Source organism: Diadema setosum, chromosome 13 (assembly GCF_964275005.1).
Source record: "Diadema setosum chromosome 13, eeDiaSeto1, whole genome shotgun sequence".
Taxonomy (NCBI): domain Eukaryota; kingdom Metazoa; phylum Echinodermata; class Echinoidea; order Diadematoida; family Diadematidae; genus Diadema; species Diadema setosum.
In genome coordinates this window covers 28620972-28642430 of record NC_092697.1, presented here as the reverse complement: position 1 = coordinate 28642430, position 21459 = coordinate 28620972, and the positions used below count along the sequence as shown (strand labels likewise).

General features: G+C 37.5%; 1 protein-coding gene across 1 annotated transcript; it reads right to left on the bottom strand.

Moving 5' to 3' along the window:
• Positions 1-438: 438 nt before the first annotated feature.
• On the bottom strand, positions 439-21178 carry LOC140237359 (protein HGV2-like). Its single transcript, XM_072317296.1, has 14 exons — positions 20710-21178; positions 15725-15838; positions 14611-14828; positions 13609-14130; positions 12201-12256; positions 11555-11631; positions 10026-10190; positions 9348-9405; positions 8715-8799; positions 7682-7767; positions 6863-6991; positions 6242-6304; positions 4878-5129; positions 439-1259 (listed from the first exon to the last, which is right to left on the bottom strand). Exons 1-14 carry the CDS (start codon positions 20775-20777, stop codon positions 1200-1202), a joined length of 1953 nt encoding a protein of 650 aa, XP_072173397.1. The 5' UTR covers positions 20778-21178; the 3' UTR covers positions 439-1199.
• Between the last annotated feature and the right edge of the window lie 281 nt (positions 21179-21459).

The following is a 21459-nucleotide window of genomic DNA, read 5'->3' as shown; positions in this document are numbered from 1 at the left end:
TCATATACAATATTACTGCAAATCTTCACGGTGCAGTCAGTGGAAAGCTAAACATAATTATGTACTATAACTGACCCCTCCCCCCCCCCCCCCCAAAAAAAAAAAAAAAACCCAACAAAACAAAACCAACAACTAACAAACAAACAAACAAAAACAGAAACAAACATACATTTTCCCCCAGAAGCTTTTCAAGTAGCCTTGTTTTTCATGACAAAGTATGAATAGTTCCCTTTGAAACCAACTGGGAAAAAAAAGGTTTTCTGCAAAAAGTTTACTTACATGATGCTATTAAACTAGAATGTACAAAGCAATTTACAAGTGACATCTTACAATACATTCCTCTCTCCCTCAGAGAATGCACTGGTCCATAAGTGGACAATGCCTCTACAAAATAACAACACCAAAACAAAAAAACTCAGTATGAAATGGCTTGCAATCTTTTCTTTTTCTGCGTGCTTGTGCAGTATCTGCATGAAATTCTTATTTTTATCAAAGAAACATGAGTATAAACATTCCTCCGATGTAAGCACATAATGAATTAGAATTTGATACTACACACAATCTAATTTGATGACTGCAGCAGCAATTTATCGAATATCAAAAATTGAGGGCACTTTTGGCCTCTCTTTCCATTACAAAAGTGTCAAGGTGAACTTATTTCAACCCCAAAGTGCAATCCTGAAGAGAAAGATATCCATGCTTGGGGGAATGTGTCAATTTTCTCTTCTACAGAATATGTGTTCAACTACCTTTCTCTGAATTACTGAACTCCAACAAACCCCTATGGGCAACTCGTAGAATCAACACTTTTTTTTGTGTGTGTGTGTACGTAAGAGCACTGTTGCATCATTTGCATATCATGCGGCATTCATTTGCACACTGTTCCTCCAGTGCCAAGTTTCATGGTCCGGCAGCATGGTTTGGAAGTTCACCTATGATACAAGATGGCAATCTATCCTACAGGGATCACTTGCTGGTATATGATTTTTCTATCTTATCCCAAAGGTTCAAATACTGACGGTGAAATGAAAGTTGTTAGCAAATACTTTAAGCGTCAGCCATTTTCTGAAGTCACACTGCCCATGCAGTGCACTTCATCACTGTGAAGTTCCAAATTCAAGATAGAGAACAAAAACTAAGGAATGTTAATGCATCTTGGGGAACTCTGCAAAGGACCGAGATGACAGAATGGAGCTTTCCTAGGCTGTTTCCATGGCAGCAGTAGAGTCCTCGGTGGGAAGCTTCTTTGTTTTGATCTCCTATATGGCAACAACAAAACAAAAGACAAAATTGACACAAAAATATTGATGAGTACATAGGGTCTACAACATCGTACACAAATGACATGTCAATGTTGAAATGGGTGGACAATAACTGTGTACAGCAACAGTTACATAATCTTTTCACAATTTATACACATTAATTCTTACTTAGACAAACCTGAGGAAATATTTCCAGCCATGTGATAAAATGTGACTGCCCAGCTCATAACCCACTAAAATTTGATAAGGATTCACTGTAATGGACAAAAATATGTCAGTTTACGGGTTGATAGACTCATATTTTTATGCCTCCGCCACGAAGTGGTGCCGGAGGCATTATGTTTTCGGGTTGTCCGTCCGTCCGTCCGTCCGTCCGTCCTTCCGTCCGTCCGTCCGTCCTTCCGTCCGTCCGTAATGAATTTTGTGGACAAGGTAACTATCAAAACCTGTTGAGGTATCCTAATGAAACTTGGCATGTATGTGTATTATGGGGTGAAGTTGTGCCTATCAACTTTTGGGTGCACATGCTCAAGGTCAAAGGTCAAAAGGTCAAGGTCAAATACATAAAATTTCACTATTTCCACCATATCTATTGAATACCTGAAGATATTTTCTTGAAACTTAGTGTATACATGTATTACCCAATTAAGATTCTCTGGTGAAAGTTTGGGTCATGAGGTCAAAGGTCAAAGGTCAAAAGGTCAGGGTCAAATACATAAAATTTCACTATTTCCACCATATCTATTGAATGCCTGAAGATATTTTCTTGAAACTTAGTGTATACATGTATTACCCAATTAAGATTCTCTGGTGAAAGTTTGGGTCATGAGGTCAAAGGTCAAAGGTCAAAAGGTCAAGTAAAAATATTAAAACTTTTTTTCCATACCTTGGAAAATTGTTCAAGGTATCTTCATGGAACATAGTATATACATATACTGACTGGAAGTGATTATCTAGAGAATGTAGGGTTCATGGGGTCAAAGGTCAGGGGTGAAAGGTCAAGTGCAACACTTCAAAATTTTACTATTTCCCTCCTATCATGCAATGCCAGCAGGGTTATTTTTTTTTACACTTGGTGTATGCATACATGTGTAACCTAATAGAAATTCTCTGGAAAGTTTTTTTTTTTCTTCTTTTTTTGCCTCAAAGGTCAAAAGGTCAAAGATCAAGTGAAAGTGCTGAACTAACTTTTTCCTCCATATCTCGGAAGTGGCTCAAGTTATCTTGAAACTTAGTACATATTATGCATGTTCTACCTGAAAGTGATTATCTTATGAATTTTAGGGTCAAGGGCCAGATGAAAATGGTAACAATTTACTATTCAATTCAGAAATTGCACTTTTTCTCCACACCTGTACCTTGAAAATTACTCAATGCCTAAATGTATGAATGGGTCAAAGTCGAGTTAAAGTCCTTAAATCCCTAGATACATGCTCTCCTATTCATCCAATTAAACCTAGGTCAAGGAAGGTGAACATTCAACACATTTGTGACAAACTTGTCATTTCAATATTTTGCCAATTTTGTGAAAATGTAATCACACATTGTCCACATGTACTATCTAGACCTATTGGGAAAATCATGCATTATGGCGGAGGCATACCAGTCGCCAAAGCGACATTTCTAGTTGAAGTTTGTCTTACCTGGGAGAGTATTCTTTCCTCAACTCCTGTCAAAATTTAGTGGCTTGAAACAAACTGAGATATAACAGTTTTTCTAAACCTTATTTTTTTTTGTCCACGCAAGTGCTGTTTACACTAGAAAATAGGACACATTTTCTCCTAACTCTTATTTCACTCATTGTTTGAATGGGGTAGGACTGCACTTCTCAACTCAACCTTTTTCAACAGGAAGCCCACTTTGGCTCCTGCAATTTTTTTTTTTTTTTTTAAGCCCATATCTCGATCAAATATGAATCTTCTTTAATTTTATTTTTGGCAAATATCCTGACCCACCACTGACCAGGGAGAGCTTTGCAGCCCACCGGTTTAGAGGGGGGGGGGGGGGGAATTAAGATGGTTCAATTTCAACATGTTGCATATCTTTTTAATGCTTAGAGCTTACTCTTTTAAACTAGAGTGTGGATTCAGTTTGGCCTACTTTTTGTGGGTTTTGAGCTGGGCAGTCACACATGTTTGCTGTGAAACTACATATTGCTATGACCAGCTTTTAAAGGTACTAGCCCACATTTGCAAACCCACGAAAATCAAAACTGCATAAAACAGGTCCAATATGACTTCAAGTACAAGTTATAACAGTAACATACCTCACCTGTTGCTCTTTGTCCATACCATTCGATAAAAGAGAGAAAATCATCGTTTTAAAATCAATTTTCAAACCGGGTCAACCCGACCCAAAATCGAATTACGAGCGCGGGCTAGCTATGTACATGTAACTTACACATGTATCGCGTGCATGTAGTACGTACGTGGACCGGAGCTAGCGAGCGTTATACGCATGCATACGGTGCATTTTCATTCATTTTTATGAAAGTAATGGACTAATTAGAACGAAATTTTGCACAGGTGTTACTGCAACCATACCCAAACTCCATGCTAACTATGAGACCAATTGCTGCAGGTTTACAAATGTGGGCTAATACCTTTAATACCACAGTCTTCTAAGAAAAACAATGCAAGATACATTTTGTACCCTCGCTAAATTTTGTTGGCATTTATGATTTTTCTCCCTTTTTCAGCATGTGGTCAACAAGCACTTGAGAAAGCAGATATGTAAGGTCTCTGTTTTGATGAATTCTCCTGAAACACACTGCAAAAAAAAAAAAAAAAGAAAGAAGAAAATCTCTCAGTGGCATAAGATATGGTTTTGAATTTTTGTATGGCAGCAGAGAGAAATGACAAGAAGTTGGCTCAAAATCTAGAAATTACAGAGGGAAAGAGAGAAAAGTATGTCATAGGATAGATAAAGATTAGTGTGTGTTTCATTTATACACAGCCACTAGCAGATTGGTGTGAATATGATTGGACCCTAGTACCGACAATGATGAAAGTGAATAGGAAATGCAGAAAGGTATAACATGTAATAAGATGCATGATCCCAAATCTGAATGAACTCGGGAGTAGGACTTAACACAAATATAAATACAGTGCATTCCCAATATAACAAACACAGTTGTAACAAAATTCTGGCTACAGTGGGACAAAAATTCAGTCCGCAACATTATCCACTCTTTGTCTCTATTGTTTATTTATTTGATTCTAACAGAATTTTGATAAAACAAAAGAAAACTGCCGGTTCCTAAAAAGAACTTTGTTATAACAGGAATGCACTGTACAAGTATGATTTCAATGTACACCATGTCTACACAAAAAAGCATGCACTAGATATGCTTAGAAATGTCATATATTGGACAAGATATATATGAAAGCTCTCGAGTCAGATTGTATGACGACCATTTTTTTTTTTGGTACATATGAAGAGTTGAAAGTGACTGTATATTTGGTGCTCTGACCCTATGTTCAGAAATGCTACATGGGCAATCAGAAATCAAGTTCAAATGCATAGGTTACCAGAAACAGATCTGAAAAAGACCCATTCAATGACACTTCTGAGAATGAAGGAAAAGTCCTAGCATGAACCTATGAGCCCCCTCACCGATGGTTTTTCCGGCGAGAGTTTCCCATTGCCATTGGTCAGAGTTTTGCCATTGGTGTCGCCGTTCATTTGACCGTTGCCGTTGGCAATGGCAGCATCTCCTGCGCCATTGACAGCGGCTCCTGCCGACTTCTCCTTCTCCCCGCTGCTGTCGGTGGTCGTATCCTTGGTAACGTTTTCCTCCTCATCCTGACGGCTCCTCTTCGTCTCGGCCGAGGTTCCTGGCTCTGCATCACCCTCCTCCGGCTTTCTCTGTGATGGTGGTGGTGGTTTGGAATAATTCTGTCATAGGTTGTTGTTGGTTTTTTTTTTACCCAGGCAGTTTTTGAATAAGCATGGAGACAAATGACAAGACACTGAATGATAAAAACAAATGGTGATGAAGGCAAAAAAGAAATAAAAGAAAATAAAAGAAAAAAAAATAAAGCAATGATATGTCTGTTATGTAGATATGAAAGGTTATGGAAAAACAATGGAACACATGCAACCATAATGTTAAAATCCTTCATACAATGATTCTGATGTTAGAAGTGGATGGGAAAGTAAAAATGACTCATATGAAGCAAAAGAATAAAACAAAAACCAAATCAACAAAACAACATGCTGAGGAAGCCGCAATATGCATTAAAAAATCAGAATTGTATTAACAGCACAGGCTGAAAGACATGTATAAACATAAACACAGACAAAAGAAAATTACATGCCAGCACAAACAACCAATAAACTACCTGCAATCAGGTCATGTGCTATCAAGAAAATACAACTGTATCAGGTAGGATATTTTTCATCCATAGTAAAAAGAAAGAAGAAAAAAGGGCCACACATAATATCAAAAGCAGAACTCAACAGCTTTTACTAACCTTTTATTCTACACTTGCCAGAACAAAGAGCTAGAATGAATTTGAAACCTATCTAGATTTTGGCACCGCTTTCCGTAGCCTTTTGAAAAGGCCTTCTTGCTGAGAAATGAGACTAACTCGCCACACCAAGCTATGCGGGAAATGGGTGAACACAAAATCTAGTGACACAGCCACAAGGCCTTATGTAAGTTGGGGTTTGTTTGTTTGTTTGTTTGTTTTTTCTGCCACTTTGCGACATAAGCGATAATGAATTATTCGTGTGCTCATGAGCCGATCAGCAGTTAGTATGCTATGCCATGTAAGAATAATTTTTTGTGTTTTAATTTTGTGGGTGATCATGAGGACTCCGTGAGCACTTTAATCAGTTTCTACTGCTACATGTCAAAAATTTCCACACCATGAAAAATTCCACTTTTATTGTGACCCTTTCACAACCACCATTGCAACATATCACCGATGTTGTCCACGGAAAAGTTGTCAATGGGAATGAAAGAGTTTACCCACCTTCCTTTTAACGAGATGTGAAGCGTCCTGCACCTTTTCCCCTCCAGCCCTTCTCACCGCAATCTGTGGATGACAAGGAGGTTAAATTAACATAACGAAAATACTAGTTACTAAAAATTAAATATATTTAAAAATACATTCTTTAATTGTTCAGTCACTCAAGTGTTATGTTTGTGTAATAAAAAAAAAACACATAGATCTATCAGCGAAAGTGAAGTGCGAATTTGTGTGTGCGAGTCATGCATTTGACCGAAGTTATGTACAGTTTGACCTCGATTAACCAGTTATATCAGGACCAGCATGCATCCAAAACCCACACATTATACACAGAAAAATTATTGGAAACTGCCATTTGCCGGGACATTGGTCACAAAAACGTGCTATATCTCAGCAAGCATACCCCTGATTTTCGTGAATATAATTTCAAAATGTGTGCAAGATGTAAAGGAAAAAAGTAAAATTTCAGTGAAAAAACTGTCAAGTTTACAAAATTATCACGAAAAACAAAGGGGGGGGGGTTGTCTTATTTAGAAATAGTCCTCCTAAATAGGAACTAGTGGCCGGAATGGAATACAGTTGTTCATCTAGACTGCACATGCATGTATTCACGTAATTACGCACCTGTTGAACAGGCGCAGATGATGATGATGATGGAGCAAATCCTGATGAGGATGCTGTGCTGGGACCAGCTCCATCTGAGCTCTCTCCTCCCACTGGTCCTTGCACTTTCATCTCTTTGGCATCCTCCAACTTTGGATGAAGAATTATCAAGAAAAAACAAACAAACATAGTTATGAGTACATTGAAGCAACAATGTTAAAAAGCAAAACATTACATAATATAGACAAGCACAATTTTCAGGTCAATGAATGTATACACAGCCTTTGGGTAAATGATATATTTAAAAACAAAACATCTTCTCTCAAATGTACAGATGTAAAACATTTATAAACAGTGAAACTTTCAAAGTAATTTAGTGTGTATGTCATACATTGATCTTCTTTGTCATAATATAACATCAATTTCATGAGTGACAAACACTTCAATCTTCACATAATTACATCTGCTAAGGAAGGATGTTATGTTTTCGTCCGTGTTTGTATATCTGTCTGCAAAATAACTCAAAAAGTTGTAAAGATTTGGATGAAACTTACAGCAAAGGTTGAAAATGACACAAGGAACAGATGATTAAATTTTGGTCGTGATCATGGAATTTTTATGCAGTTTATGAAGGATTTTCGATAATTTGGCAGGTAGGGGCTATTAACAAGGGCGTTCAAACTGCACATCTTGAAGTTTGTACACGCGCACTAAAGAGCGTGCTTTGCTCGGGCGAGGTGCCGCGCAGCTGAAAGCTGATGATGTAACAAAGACTGCTATTTTGGGAAATCTGGTGATTATCAGCATGCATTCGTCACCATGGTATTATTTTCCTCTCACCTTGCTCACGATGTCTGGAAGAAGCTCTTTGAGTTCATCAACCTCCTTCTGGTCTTTGAAGAGGGGATCATCTTCATTGGCCTTTTCTGTTGTGGATAAGCATGATGAACAAGCCACTTTAACAACGTATTCAAATTCATGAAATGTTCCGCTTCGAAGACTTAACTACAAGCTATACTAACAAAATGCTTATTGGATAATATGCTTGAGGACCTGGAATCTAGTGTGCACATTTTCTCTGGTGCTATTTTTGACAAATCTACGGTAAGCCCCACGCAACAATTTTCTATTTCAAAGTATGCGCAGCAACAAGATATGTTAGTAATACTGGGTTGTTTTGTTTTTTTTTTTTTTTTAATACATTATTGCTTCCAAACATACACACAGCACTTTTACGCAAACTACTTTGCTTGTGAGTAAGGTATCAACAACAATAATTATTAGCACCATCAACATAACAATACTAGTATTCAGTAAATAGGCATTTTTGAAGAGTTTTCCTCAGTTTTCACTGATTCAATTTATACATTCTTACCCTCCGGTACATGCAATCATTAATTTGATTTCATTTCATTTCATTTCATTTCATTTCATTTCATTTCATATATTAGACCACTTGCCATAATATCTTCGCATACTACAATCTTTGGGAAATTTGAGAAACATGCTAGAGAATAAAAACTTCTCTGCTGTCAAGGTTTATATAGCTCTTATAAAAAGTATTCCATTGAAAAAAAAAATCCAAACAATACGGTATACACCAAATATTTCAAGAATTTTTGAAGTTAGCAGGTGCTATTCACAAATTTAAAAACATAAGAAAATGGTCTGATCCCCCGACATGAATGTGATGTGCACGCATGCATTTCTCCATTCATACTCCATGATCGTGAAATTAAGCACTTATGAAATTATTCAATAAGTCCCGATTGGCGAAAAATCAGACTCACAATATGGCATATACAGTAATCAGAAGTATCTACACCTGGGTGCAGAACACGACATATATATCACAGAGCTTCTGGAATATTACCTTTTCCCTTTCCCTCTGCCTCCGACACTCTCTTCTCCAGGGTGGCCAGCCGTGCCTCAATCAATTGCTTGGAGAGATTGTAGTGCTGCAGATTGAAATGTTATATGATGAAAACGTGAAACAAGAGGAAGGGGGTTGGGAAGGAGACTTCTTTTTTCTTTCTTTTCTTTTAAACAAATACAAAAACTAAAACAGACAAACACACACACCAACCCCCCCCCCCCACAAAAAAACAACAACAAAACAAACAAACAAACAAAACAAAATGCAAAATCCTGGGTACTCAAACACACAAGCATTTTTTTTTTCTTTTAACATTTATATGACAGTTTCACAGTCTCTTTTGCTGGGGGCAGCATTGGAACAACTCAACTCAATTTCAATCCACTGACTTCCAATGGGTAGCTGGTCATTTCTAGGTGAGGGGAAAAATGCTGTATGATGACAAAGTCTATTTTTCAAGATTAAATGTGATAGATTAAAGATTAGGATAAATAACAAATTTTTCATTGCAAAAAAGAAATAAGGTAAAATTTCGAAAGTATGCATTTCAGGCAAAGGTTAGATGACTGGAATCTATTATAGGTTAACAGGGGAAAAAAATGATTTTAAAGGTCAAGACTATGATCTTACCTCAATGGACTTGTCATACTTCTGAGCAAATGTGTATGCCAGGCCAAGATTATAATGTCTGCACCATATCATTAAGGATCATCTATATTTCATTGTGAATTAAACATAAGAAGGGAAAAAGATACAAAGTATTGAGCTTTACACTTATAAGTCTGTATAAAGTTTTGAACAAGAGATGCAGTGAATATGATTTGAACTGAATTTGAACAGGTGAAACTTCAAATTCTACACCTCTCTTATACTAAAAATGGGAATCCAAACTCTTCCATTTGTCTGTTTTATATTCTATTCAATAAAATGAATATGAATGTGCTGTGGAAGCATAACTTCATATCAAATTTTCACTGCTCTGTTAATACTATTTTCTCCCTCTAATCATTACAAAATTTCTAAATCACGACCAAAATCTAACCAACTGGTCTTTCTGCCTTTATCAAATTTTCCTGCAAGTTTCATCCAAATCTGTTCACAACTTTTTGAGTTATTTTGCAAAGAGACAGACAGACAAATGAACAAACAAACAAACCAATGCTGGCAAAAACATCACCTCCTTGGCGGGGGAAATCATAACAAAAAGGCACCTTAACAAACACATACATCAAAATTACAATATAGAGGCACAGGACAAAACAACTGAGATGTGGTTGTGTTTGTAAAGACTAGATGGTTAAAGGATACGTTCCAGCCAGCAGTCTACTCTCTGGCTCTAGATACTTCTTCTGGATCTCCAGGCAGCTGGTGAAGTCCACAATGCTCTGGACGTACTGCTCTGTTTCCAGGCCCAGCTCGCCCAGCTTGAGGTGGATCTGGGAAACCTTGAGTTGAAACTCCTCCGACTCGTTCCTTGTTGGTGCAGTGGGAAAATGAATAAGAAAATAGTAATGACGATGACCATCACAGTCACTTTCAAAAGACAACTTTAAAATATGCCAATTTGGGGTTCCACTTTGGGCATGAGCAGAAAAAGGTCATTATTCTTATTCTGTTCTAAGAGGGCATGTTGTTTTTTTTTAATTCACTATTAAGATCAGCATCTGTGATGTAATGATTATTCAAGTAATCCTTATAAATGGTGCTTGCTAGCATATCCACCTGACAGAAAAAGTGTTACAAGCGTATTTGGCAATATCAATTGAAAAAGATTTATGCATTCAAAACAAATTTATGAAATGGATGCTTGCAAGTGCTAATAGATGGACCAATCTGGTCACCTGGTCTATGCAAGTTCATCCTTTATTTGAACATGACTGATGAATTCCATAAATTGTTATGTCAGGCAAGCTTGTGCATTTTGCTGCTTTGAAAATGAGTGAATTGACTAACCTACTGAGGAAAGAGAAATGTCATTTGTAACCATGTGCACATGAACTAACTCTGAACTGGCTTATTGTCAGAGCAAGGAGGTTCGAGAAATGGAGTCACAACAGTCTTATTCGCTTTGATCCCATGCTCGAAGCCGCCACTCAAAAATATTTGAAGTATGTGTCAAACTAGATTTGCCACTCAGATGCAAAGACAATTGACTCATGTCTCATAGCATAATCACCAGCCACTTTCCAAGGAAGATATGTCTTTGTGATGGTAATTACTTTTCGCTATCCCTACTTACAAACGATGGGCGGCAGACAATGGTAAAGGCACGGGGGTGTGCGAATAGAAATTGCTCAAATATTGCTGAAATAGATATCAAAATTACTGACTGTAAGCGTCTGTACGCTAATCTGACATATTAATTTATGAAGAACTATACTTGAAGATGATACCATATTAGTTTCATTTAGTTTCATTTTGCGGAAATAAGGAGAAAAGTGATAAAACCGGCTTTCCATGAGGGTAAAATTTCAAACATTTTCACAAAATACAGCTCAGATTTACACTTTTGCACATATTTTCGAACGGAATTGACTTTTGTTTTATATGCTTTATCATTAGGTGAAATTTCATTGCATTTGATATATAAACGAGCAGCATACATCCGATATTATGTTAGCGTTAAAAATGAATGTTCAGATTGCTCAGAAAGATGGCGGCTTCAAGCATCGGACATCAAAGGCACAAATGCACCTGTGGAATTCTTTTGTCCATCCATAGAAAACTGACAGCTGATTGAATAATTATAGTCAGTTGTAACTCCATCTCTCGAACCTCCCTGGTCAGAGTATGTCTGCTCTGGCCATGTGTAGTGACAGCTGATCAGGACAACCTACCTGCTAAAGATTACTCTGGCCAGTTCCAGCATCTCCCAAGCCAGCTGAAAGTTTGGAATGTCGTCAGCATCTTCTTTCTGATAAACAAAATTACAAAGAAGACCATCAATGATGTATTGACAATCATGTCACAAATAGTAAAAACTGAAAACAAAAATCACCAATGTGTAACAACAGCACAGTGTATTATGAAAATTTGGATCATTTCATAATATAAAAATTACAGCCTGAAAACATTTTAAACCAAGACCATCAAAGTTTGACTTTTTCTGTGAAAATTGAATGAAAAATTAACAAAGCATACATCATAAATACTTGTATTAGAACCAAAAGTTGGAAGCTGATGAAAAAAGAAGGAATGGAAATACAAGTTATCGGCATTCATGTGAACTATCAAGATACCATTGTACTTTGCTTGGCATACAGTTACCTGTTGCCTGCAGTTAAGTTTCTTAGCAAGATACATTTTGTGTACAACTGTAACTTCCTCATTTGTCGTAAATGGGCAGACAGCTAACCCAGCATTTTCATTTATCAATGTCTCATACAGTTAGTGCATGATACATCCCTTCGTTAAAAGCAATAAATCTCAAGTGTGAAACCAACTGAAATTCTGCGAGTTTTGGATTCCAAACCAGCATCTCACCTGATCAGACTTTTCTCCTCCTTCTGTTGTATCAGGCTCGGCATCCTCATCATCATCTGAAATGAAAGATCAGGTCCCATTATTTTACACAGGTGGCCGATGGAGGACTAGAATCTTAGGGTTAATTCCTTGCCCAGCGAAGAGGGGAATATTCTTATGCAATCTATGATTAACTAAAGTCATGGGCGTCATAGCATTAACTAGTCTTTACAGCCTGTGATCCAAGATCCTCCCGATATACACCTGGTGATAACACTAAATGTTTTGCATCAAAAGCACTGTACAAAGGTGAGCTTTCTCAAAAATCTTGCAGTAGTTATTCATGGTTTAACACTTCTTCATAATCAAAGTCCAATGCATGAAGATTGAACTTCATCTTTGTAGTTTATATTGCTTTGGAACAAGTCTATACAAACACATTGTTTTTTTTTGTGTGTTTTTTTTTTTCAGGATATCATGATTACTTTTCCGGATACATTGTTATTACCAGTCGTTGCAACAGTTGCAACTTGCTCTTACAGTTGTTACTCTGTAAATTAGGGAGCAAAATTACTGGGAGGTGCACGTACATGTAGCTAAGTTGAGTAACGTCTATGCATTTGCATTTAAAATAAAATCAACACTGACAAAAGCAACGGAAAGCAACATTTTCCATGCAGAGACAAGTGATTAGTAAACAACTCAAACTGAAAGCGAAATCAATCATGTCAAGACTTTGCTTTCTTCTCATGAGAGATTAGTGAACATAATGACAACTTGAAGACATATATATAAATTGCATGTTTGAGTTGCACCCTCCTTATCTGCACAATGCCAGATATGTATTGATTTGGAGGTAAATGAAAACAAAGACTGTTTAGGGTTCCCCTGGCTAAATGGCAGTCAATTTGCAGTCATTTGGTGGAACAGCAAAGGAAATAGTTTTTGCATTGCAAAATAGTGAGATCATAAATTAGCACCTCTCATTTTCTCATACTTTAATTCATCGATCTATCACAAGTGTTCATGGCAAAAAAAAAATTATGTGAAAAATAACTAGCTGTTGTTTCCTTTGAGAAAATTCATATAAAAAGAAATCAGCATTTGAATGAGCACAAAATATAGGTTAGATGGATTCACAATTTCACAATACTATGAGTTGGCATGCATTTGTGTGAAGCTTTAAAAGAGTTAGTGTACATTTAATATCAAGTTACTGATTGGATGATGGCATAATCAATTATCGTTAACACAAAACACATCCACAGCCACAGAAAAAAAGAAAATTAAAACATCGCTCAAACAGGAAATTAAGACTTTAACTGCTCTGATGTTACTGACATTTTCACAAAACGGCTGATGAAATGCAGGACAAATATACACCTTGTGTGCTCCATTAACATCGATATGGGGATTGAGGAGTGTATACCTTTCTTTTCTTTTTTGGCATCATCTGCTTTCTCATCAGTCTTTGCTGCACTGGTTTCAGCATCACCCTTTTCACCCTTTGCCTTCCCTTTCTCTTCCCCCTCCTTATCTTTACCATCAACTTCCTTTTTCACATCACCCTCTACAGCAGGTGCTTTCTCACTGTCATTTGAAATTTCCTTCTTCTCTTTGGAACTTTTTGCTGCATCTTTCTCCTCTTCTCCTTTTGCTTCATCTTTCTTCTCTTCGGTCTTCTCTCCATTTTCTGTTTCTTCTCCGGTCTTCTCCTTATTTTCAGTCCCCTGTTTTACATCCTCCTTTTTCAAATCTTCCCTTTCCGATTCATCCTTATCCTCCCCACCTTCATCTGTCTCCATCTTCTCTTCGTTCTCCCCATCCCCCTCCCCCTTTTCCTTTTCCTTTTCCTCCTCCTCCCCTCCCTTCTCTTTCTCGGATTCTTCCTTTTCGCAGGTTGCCTCAAGTGCTTCTTGCACCTGTTGGATTACTTCTTCTCTTTCTTTGGCTAAGAAAAAGGAATGACAATGAATGGAAATAAATGTGCATATAAATGTTTCTAGAATACATATAGATAGATTTTGTTTACTTTTTGATGGCTGACAGTCACTGGCCCTTAAAACTTTTGTAGAGGTTGCATTTTTACAAGACATGAAAAGGGTTGCCTATATTTTTCTACCAAGACAATATAAAGATGACCCTCCCCCCACACCCCAGCACCATCATCACCACCACTTGCCCCTGTAGGAGTAGAAAATTGTCCAATACATCTAATTGGTAGGTGACCTTTATGGCTCACTTCCCAACTGGTTAGTTTTTGTTAAACAGATTCCAGAATAGGTAATGCGAGGGTTGCTATTTTTGAGGGTTGTGGATTGATCCCCTTGAAATGTTCATTGTTCAACCCAGGATGAATGTTTTATTCTATGATGGACACTTCGATTAGTTGCCCTATCTACACTGTAATTCTAAGTAAACAATACTTTACCTTCCAGACTGTCCGCACTCTCTATGTTGCTTGTACTGGGTTTCTCCTTCCCAGCATTATCATCATCGTCGGAGTCAGAGTCCGCAGATTCATTCGGGACCCCCTGCAGGGCGTTACCGAGGACGCCATTCTCCATACTGGCCAGCTCCAAGAGGGCACAGCCATACCGGAAGTACGCCTCCCCACACTCATCCGCCATTTCGCCATACTTGGCAGCCCTGTGTAGAGCGGGCAGAAACAACAAGGGAAATGTTATTAACTTCTGGCAGAATCGTAAGTCCTCTTCCCTGAGTAGGCCATTAATTTGTGTATAACAATCTAAGTTTAGCAGATATTCCAATGTCATTGTGAAATCCCAGGTACAATGCAAATGCTCTGACTTCTGTATCTAAATATCATGTATCTTATTTTACTGTACAGAAATAATATCAAATCATATCAAATCAAACTATTTGATTTCAAGTAGCATCTTCTAAACAAGTGCATCATTTATCAATTTCTTCTTCTTCTCTTTCACAATGTCCTGGAAAGCCAATGATACAATTTCAGTGAATAATTACATCATGCAATTTAAACCTTCATCTGTGCAATAACAGGGGAAGTTTTATTAAACTTTTTCATGTTCATGTGTGGTTTTTTTTAGGTAGAGTATACATTCCCTTGACATGATCGCCATATGTGAAGGTAAATAATATAATTCAAGCTGTCTGGAGGAGCTAGTATCATATTACTAAAGTTCCTTTCACATTTTCTTGGTGTAGCTCTGCCACTGTGACATTAGATGACAACAGAGTTTCTACCCAGAGAGTTTTTGAAGTGCAAGTTCAACACGGAAATCCAGCCACCCATAATTGGACCATAACAGCATCCAAAATTTTACTGCCAGCTACATGTAGAAACCTATATGCTTTTGCGCGGGGTCAAATTTTGGCACGGCAGATTGAACCTTGTGGAGGTTTATTTTACCGGTATTTCAAAAACTCGTAACTTGTAAGTTGGCAGTCAGATTTTCATCAAACTTTTACTAAAATCTTTGGCCTTTTTCTAAAATCCACACATGCCTATGCAGGGAAACTTCCCTTTATTAAAATTCTTGCATTGGCATCAAACTCACAACAACTCGCAAGCTTCCTGCAAGCACTGGACAGCAGCTGGTGGATCCCCAACAACAAGATTCCTCTTTCCTTGGCCTAAAAGATCCAGGGCCTCGGCATCAATGTCTTGGGCTCTGGAAAAAAAGAGAGAGAGAGAAAAAAAAAGAAGACAGGATATATATGTATGAATATGATTAAAGGGACTGTACGGTACTGGCTGAGGTGGGGATTCATGTTTTGAACATTCCCAAGTGAGGTAATGAGAAACCTCTTATGAAATATGAAAGAGCATGTACTTTTAAGAAGGATTCAATGTTTATTTGATGAAAATTGTTTTTCAAATGGCTGAGATATCCAAAAAGTGATAATAATAAAAGGTGACAGGCGATGCCTTTTTTAGGATCTCTTTGTTTCACCTTGTTTTTTGGGATATCTCAGCCATTTCAAAACCGATTTTCATCAAATAAACTTTTGATACCTCTTAGAATTGCATGCTCTTTGACATCTCAGAGTGGTTTCTGAATATCTTGCAAAATGTTAAAAGCTGAATCCTCACCTCAACCAGAACTGTACACACCCTTTAATGAGTTAAATGCTGACAGAAAAACATTTCTGAACATCTCAAAGAATGATTTATGAAAGAGATACTAATTCTAATTCTAATAATAGGGACAGGGTTAACTGTACATAAAATTGAAATAACACTGATTCAAATTAATGCATAAATACAAAGCTATGTTTGATGTGTGAGTGACATGAAATCTAAAAAAACAACAACAAAACAAAACAAAACAAAAACAAACAATGCTCTACTTATGATATGCAATTTGAAAATTGATATCGGACACCTCACTTAAAGGGATCATATAGTTTGGTTGCGATGGGGCTCTAGGTTTCCAACTTTTTTTTGTGAGATAATGAAAAACCTCTTATGAAATATGAAAGAGCAATGTAATTCTGAGAGATTCAAAGTTTATTTGATGTAATTTGGTATTGAAATGGTGGAGATATCCAATAAGCAAAGGAATCCTCATAAAAGGTGGGACCCACCTTTCATCAGGATCGCTTTGTCTTACACTGTACTTAAAATTGTTTTTGGATATCTCAAATAAACTTTGAATTCCTCTTAGAATTGTATGCTCTGTAACATTTCAAAAAGTGGTGTCGGAGTATTTCACAAAAAGTTAAAAGCTTAATCCTTATCTCAGTCAACTGATACTATACCATCTCTTTAAGAACTGCAATTCTACACCAATTTTAATTTGGCTGTAATGAATACATATTGTGTTGCAATAGCCTAGCAAAGATACCCCCCCCCCCCCATTAAAAAATATATATGTATTTCTAAACAAATCGATGAGAAAACTTGGAGTTTATGACATCATTCAGCATGTGGCAGCACTAGTATTAGAGTCAAGATCTAGAAATTATGTTGTACTAAATTGTAGTGAATGCACTCTTAAAGGGTGTGTACAGTTCTGGTTGAGGTGAGGATTTACTTAGCTTTTAACATTTTGCAAGATATTCAGAAACTACTCTAGAGATGTCAAAGAGCATGCAATTCTAAGGGGTATCAAAAGTTTATTTGATGAAAATTGGTTTTGAAATGGCTGAGACATCCAAAAACAAGGTGAAACAAAGAAATCCTGTAATAAAAGGCGTGGCCTGTAGCCTTTAATTATTATCGCTTTTTTGGATATCTCAGCCATTTGAAAACCAATTTTCTTCAAATAAACGTTGAATCCTTCTTAAAATTACATGCTCTTTCATATTTCATATGAGGTTTCTCGTTATCTCACTTAGGAATGTTCAAAACAATGAATCCCCACCTCAACCAGTACTTAACATTCCCTAAACCATTCGGTGGAGACATGAGAAACTGTACAATTCCATCATTCTCTTGTCTTTTATTTTCAGTAAATGTTACATGAAATGAAACTTCGCTATTCTGTAATTATGCAACAAACTACATGAATTAGGACTGATTTTACAGGACTTTTTCATTGCAAGTCAACTCTACTGTAATGGAAAATTACACTTTTTGACCTCTGAACTGCTACTTAAAGGTCCAGTTTTCTGGCCCTCTTAAGCTACACTTTGTGTCTTTTTGTTAATGTTTTGAAGTGAAAACCCATGTTATTTCACTCAAACACATTTAACTTTATCAAAGGAATGCAGAAAAATAAGTTTCATCATAAAACTAAAATTTTACAGCTATTTTTTAGCACTTAGTACAAATCAAATGTCAAAATTTGCACAAGTACAGGTACCACAGAAAAATCAACATAAGGGACTACAGACATTGAAGACATGATTCCTAACTATGCAAATATCTCTGAAAACTTTTTATGTAACACTAACACTAGTTAGTAACAGTGTAACCACACCAGCGACCCCAACATGTACCACAGCGCCCCGCGCAGGGGTTTAGTAACAGTGCTGATACCTAATTTTGTAGATTAGTATCTTTGGACACCAATAAAGAATTTTCATAGTATTAATCTCTTTTCACGGGTCTAGGGCAATTACCCCCTGGGCAATTACTCTAGACCCTTCCCCTGGCCTTAATCCTAATCCTAATCCTAATCCTGAACCTAATCCTAACCCTAACCCAAACTCCTAACCCTAATCTTAACTTAACTATACACAGCCCAGTCGCTGTACATGGTACGTCGCGACAGGGCTGTACGCGCGCGACCACCAATCACTAGGAGAGGCGACGTAATCGTACACGATAGCTTTGACTTTTGATACTTACGATCATTTTTGTCACCTCAAACTCATCGAGTATACTCTTCAATATTTACTCTACATCTGATGCTATATATATTCAAATGTACGTAATGAAACTTACCGAAATTGATCATCATATCCAGCATGTCCACACCGTACACAATCTTTCACGCCAGGCCAAGCTCAGATATCGGGTGGTCACGTGATGTGAATGCCCTTTCAAGCAGCGTACGCACGGTTACTAGTATAAGGTATACAGCTATAAACTGTACTGGGTTATTGTGTCGCAGACGCCAAGGTTTGTTCGACACTTTCAACGCACACGCGCTCGCTCTGGAGCACATCCGGTCACGCATGCGCATAAGTCAAGGCGCCATTTTGAATCCTGCAACGACGAAGCCCGGCGGTCAGGAATTGCGCCAGAAAGTGTCATTTATTTGTTCCACGGACTTATCGCAAGTGGTCTCCATGGACCCAGTGTGGCGAACTATTCTTCTGTAGCATTTAACGTGAGTAAAGTATTCTGTTTAAAGGAGAAAAGTATACATGTTCCTAAGTTTTGTAGTTGTGTTGAGGTTCCTCACTTCGAGGCTGCATGCCGTGCGTGTCAGACGCTGTTTTCGCATAGCGTAACAGTGTCTGGTCGGGCTAATCTTAACTCTAACCTTACCACTAACTAGTATTTAGCTGGGGGGTTAAATTGCCCTCTGGGGGTAATTGCCCGGATACGATAATCTTAATTCTGTTTTGAAGCCGTTTATTGAGGTTGCATGAACTGCTGCTCGGGGGAGATTGGCAGTCTTGAACTACCCTTTGACTAAATGAATACTTCCTGGCATCAACAAGGGAGTTCATGGGTAGCACATGTCTCATTTGACCCCTACACCACAGACTTTCAAATAACATGGAAAGGACCTGTGACAGAGCATTTTTTGTTGAAGCATGCCACCTTTGTAATCAATGTCAATGAAATGCGTGTGCAGCTTTTGTTAAACATTATTGATGAATCACTTTCACCTGTGCGTTCTAACAAGGTGAAACACACAACATTCCAAATCCTCATTTACCTGAGGATTCTTTTCGTTTAAAAGTCAATGGCAAATACACAAACATTCTCATTTGACCTTTATTTTTCACATGCGCAAATCGCAACCGTGAACTCCCTTACTCTCATGTGTTGCTATGGATTTTGAGTTGGTGTCCTCTTGTGCTCTGACACGTTGCAAGTTGGAAGATTTCTGTAGGATTTATTCTGACATTTCTGTCTATCTTGTTGAATATTCTGTAGGTTTGGATTAAGTCTGCTCTTCTGCATCTATCTTCTAGTGTAATGAGGTGGAGTTTGTGGAGTCTCTCAAATTTAAAAAAGTTGTGTCCAGACTCTAGACCAATGTAAACATAAAAAGACTTGAGTACAGTCTAGAGTAGACTGGAGTCTATAATTTCTACAAGAAAAAAAAAAGAGTGAGGCCACAAAACCTAAATTTAAACATTTAAGGGTGTGTACAGTTCTGGTTGAAGTGAGGATTAATAGCTTTTAACGTTTTGCGAGATATTCAGAAACGGTACTCTGTGTGAGATGTCAAAGAGCATCTAGGGTATCAAAAGTTTATTTGATGAAAATTGGTTTTGAAATGGCCGAGATATCCAAAAACAAGGTGAAACAAAGAGATCCTAATAAAAGGCGTGGTGGCCTGTCGCCTTTTATTATCACCACTTTTTTGGATATCATTCTCAGCCATTTGAAAACCAATTTTCATCAAATAAACATTGAATCCTTCTTAAAATTACATAAAATTTACTCTTTCATATTTCATGAAAGGTTTCTCATTATCTCACTTAGAAATGTTCAAAACAGTAATCCCCACCTCAACCAGTACTGTACAGTCCCTTTAAAGAACACTCTAAAATAATAATAAATATCCTCCTCAGGCTCAGCAGCTAGCACTGTAGCAGTTCATAAAATTTATCAAATTAGCTTAATATGTTAGACAGATCTAGAACCCTATAAAGTTTTAATAACTGTTAGTTAGGAAAGTGTATTAAACGTTTCTAGAACTCATGAACAATCAACAAATCTGACAATATCTCACCTGGTGAAGTGGCAACATTCCTGTGTTTAACACAGAACTAACTTTCTAGTATCTGTAGCCTACAGGTACATCTTCACAAGCCATCCCGATTCTCCGTGCAGGTTTATGAATACAAAACATGTCATTAGATGTGGTGGTGTGGTGAAATGAAATGCGGACTTCTTAATCTTAAATCTTACCCATTCTCCTCAGGCCCGGCTGTCGCAGAGCTGGAACCAGCTTGTTGCTCTTTTTCCTCGGTAAGCATCTTCAAAAACTTGATGGTTCGAACCAATCAAACATCCAGGTTAGTTGTAATAGTGAGGATCTGAATTTCTACGGTAAATTTTACATCAAAGAACACCTCTAATTACACATGTCCCGACTTTCCCGGTCCAGCCAGAGTGGCAGTGCCAAAGCAGAAACTCCAGTTATTATTTCTGTATGCACTGCACTGTGCATGTGTTTGTGTCAGCACTGATGGAGGAACAGCGTAAATGTGATGTGACGATGCCCCTAAAGAAGAATAGGTTGCAAATCGAAAGAAATTGTAACCAAAACTGAACGTAATTTAAGCCAAATTTATACAGTTCAGCACTGCAACAACACGTTCCACAACTTAATACAACAGCAAATGCATGTGAGAAGTGCATTCAATGCAATGGCTCACATGCATGCACAGTATACAATAGACGGCGGCAAAGATGCAGTGCACAAAACCAATTTGAATGTTATGCATGCTATTCCGACGTTCATTCATTCGTGAAGTGTGTATTGCCATCAACATCTCACGTACACCATTTCGCGCGCTATCCTCCGAATAGCGCGCCGGCTGTTCCATGTAAGATATATACAGCGAAAAAATGCACAATGAGACCATAATTGCACTATCAGTGATAGATAAAAACATTTTGATGGTGGCTACAGGAATTTTTGTAAACAAACTTGCT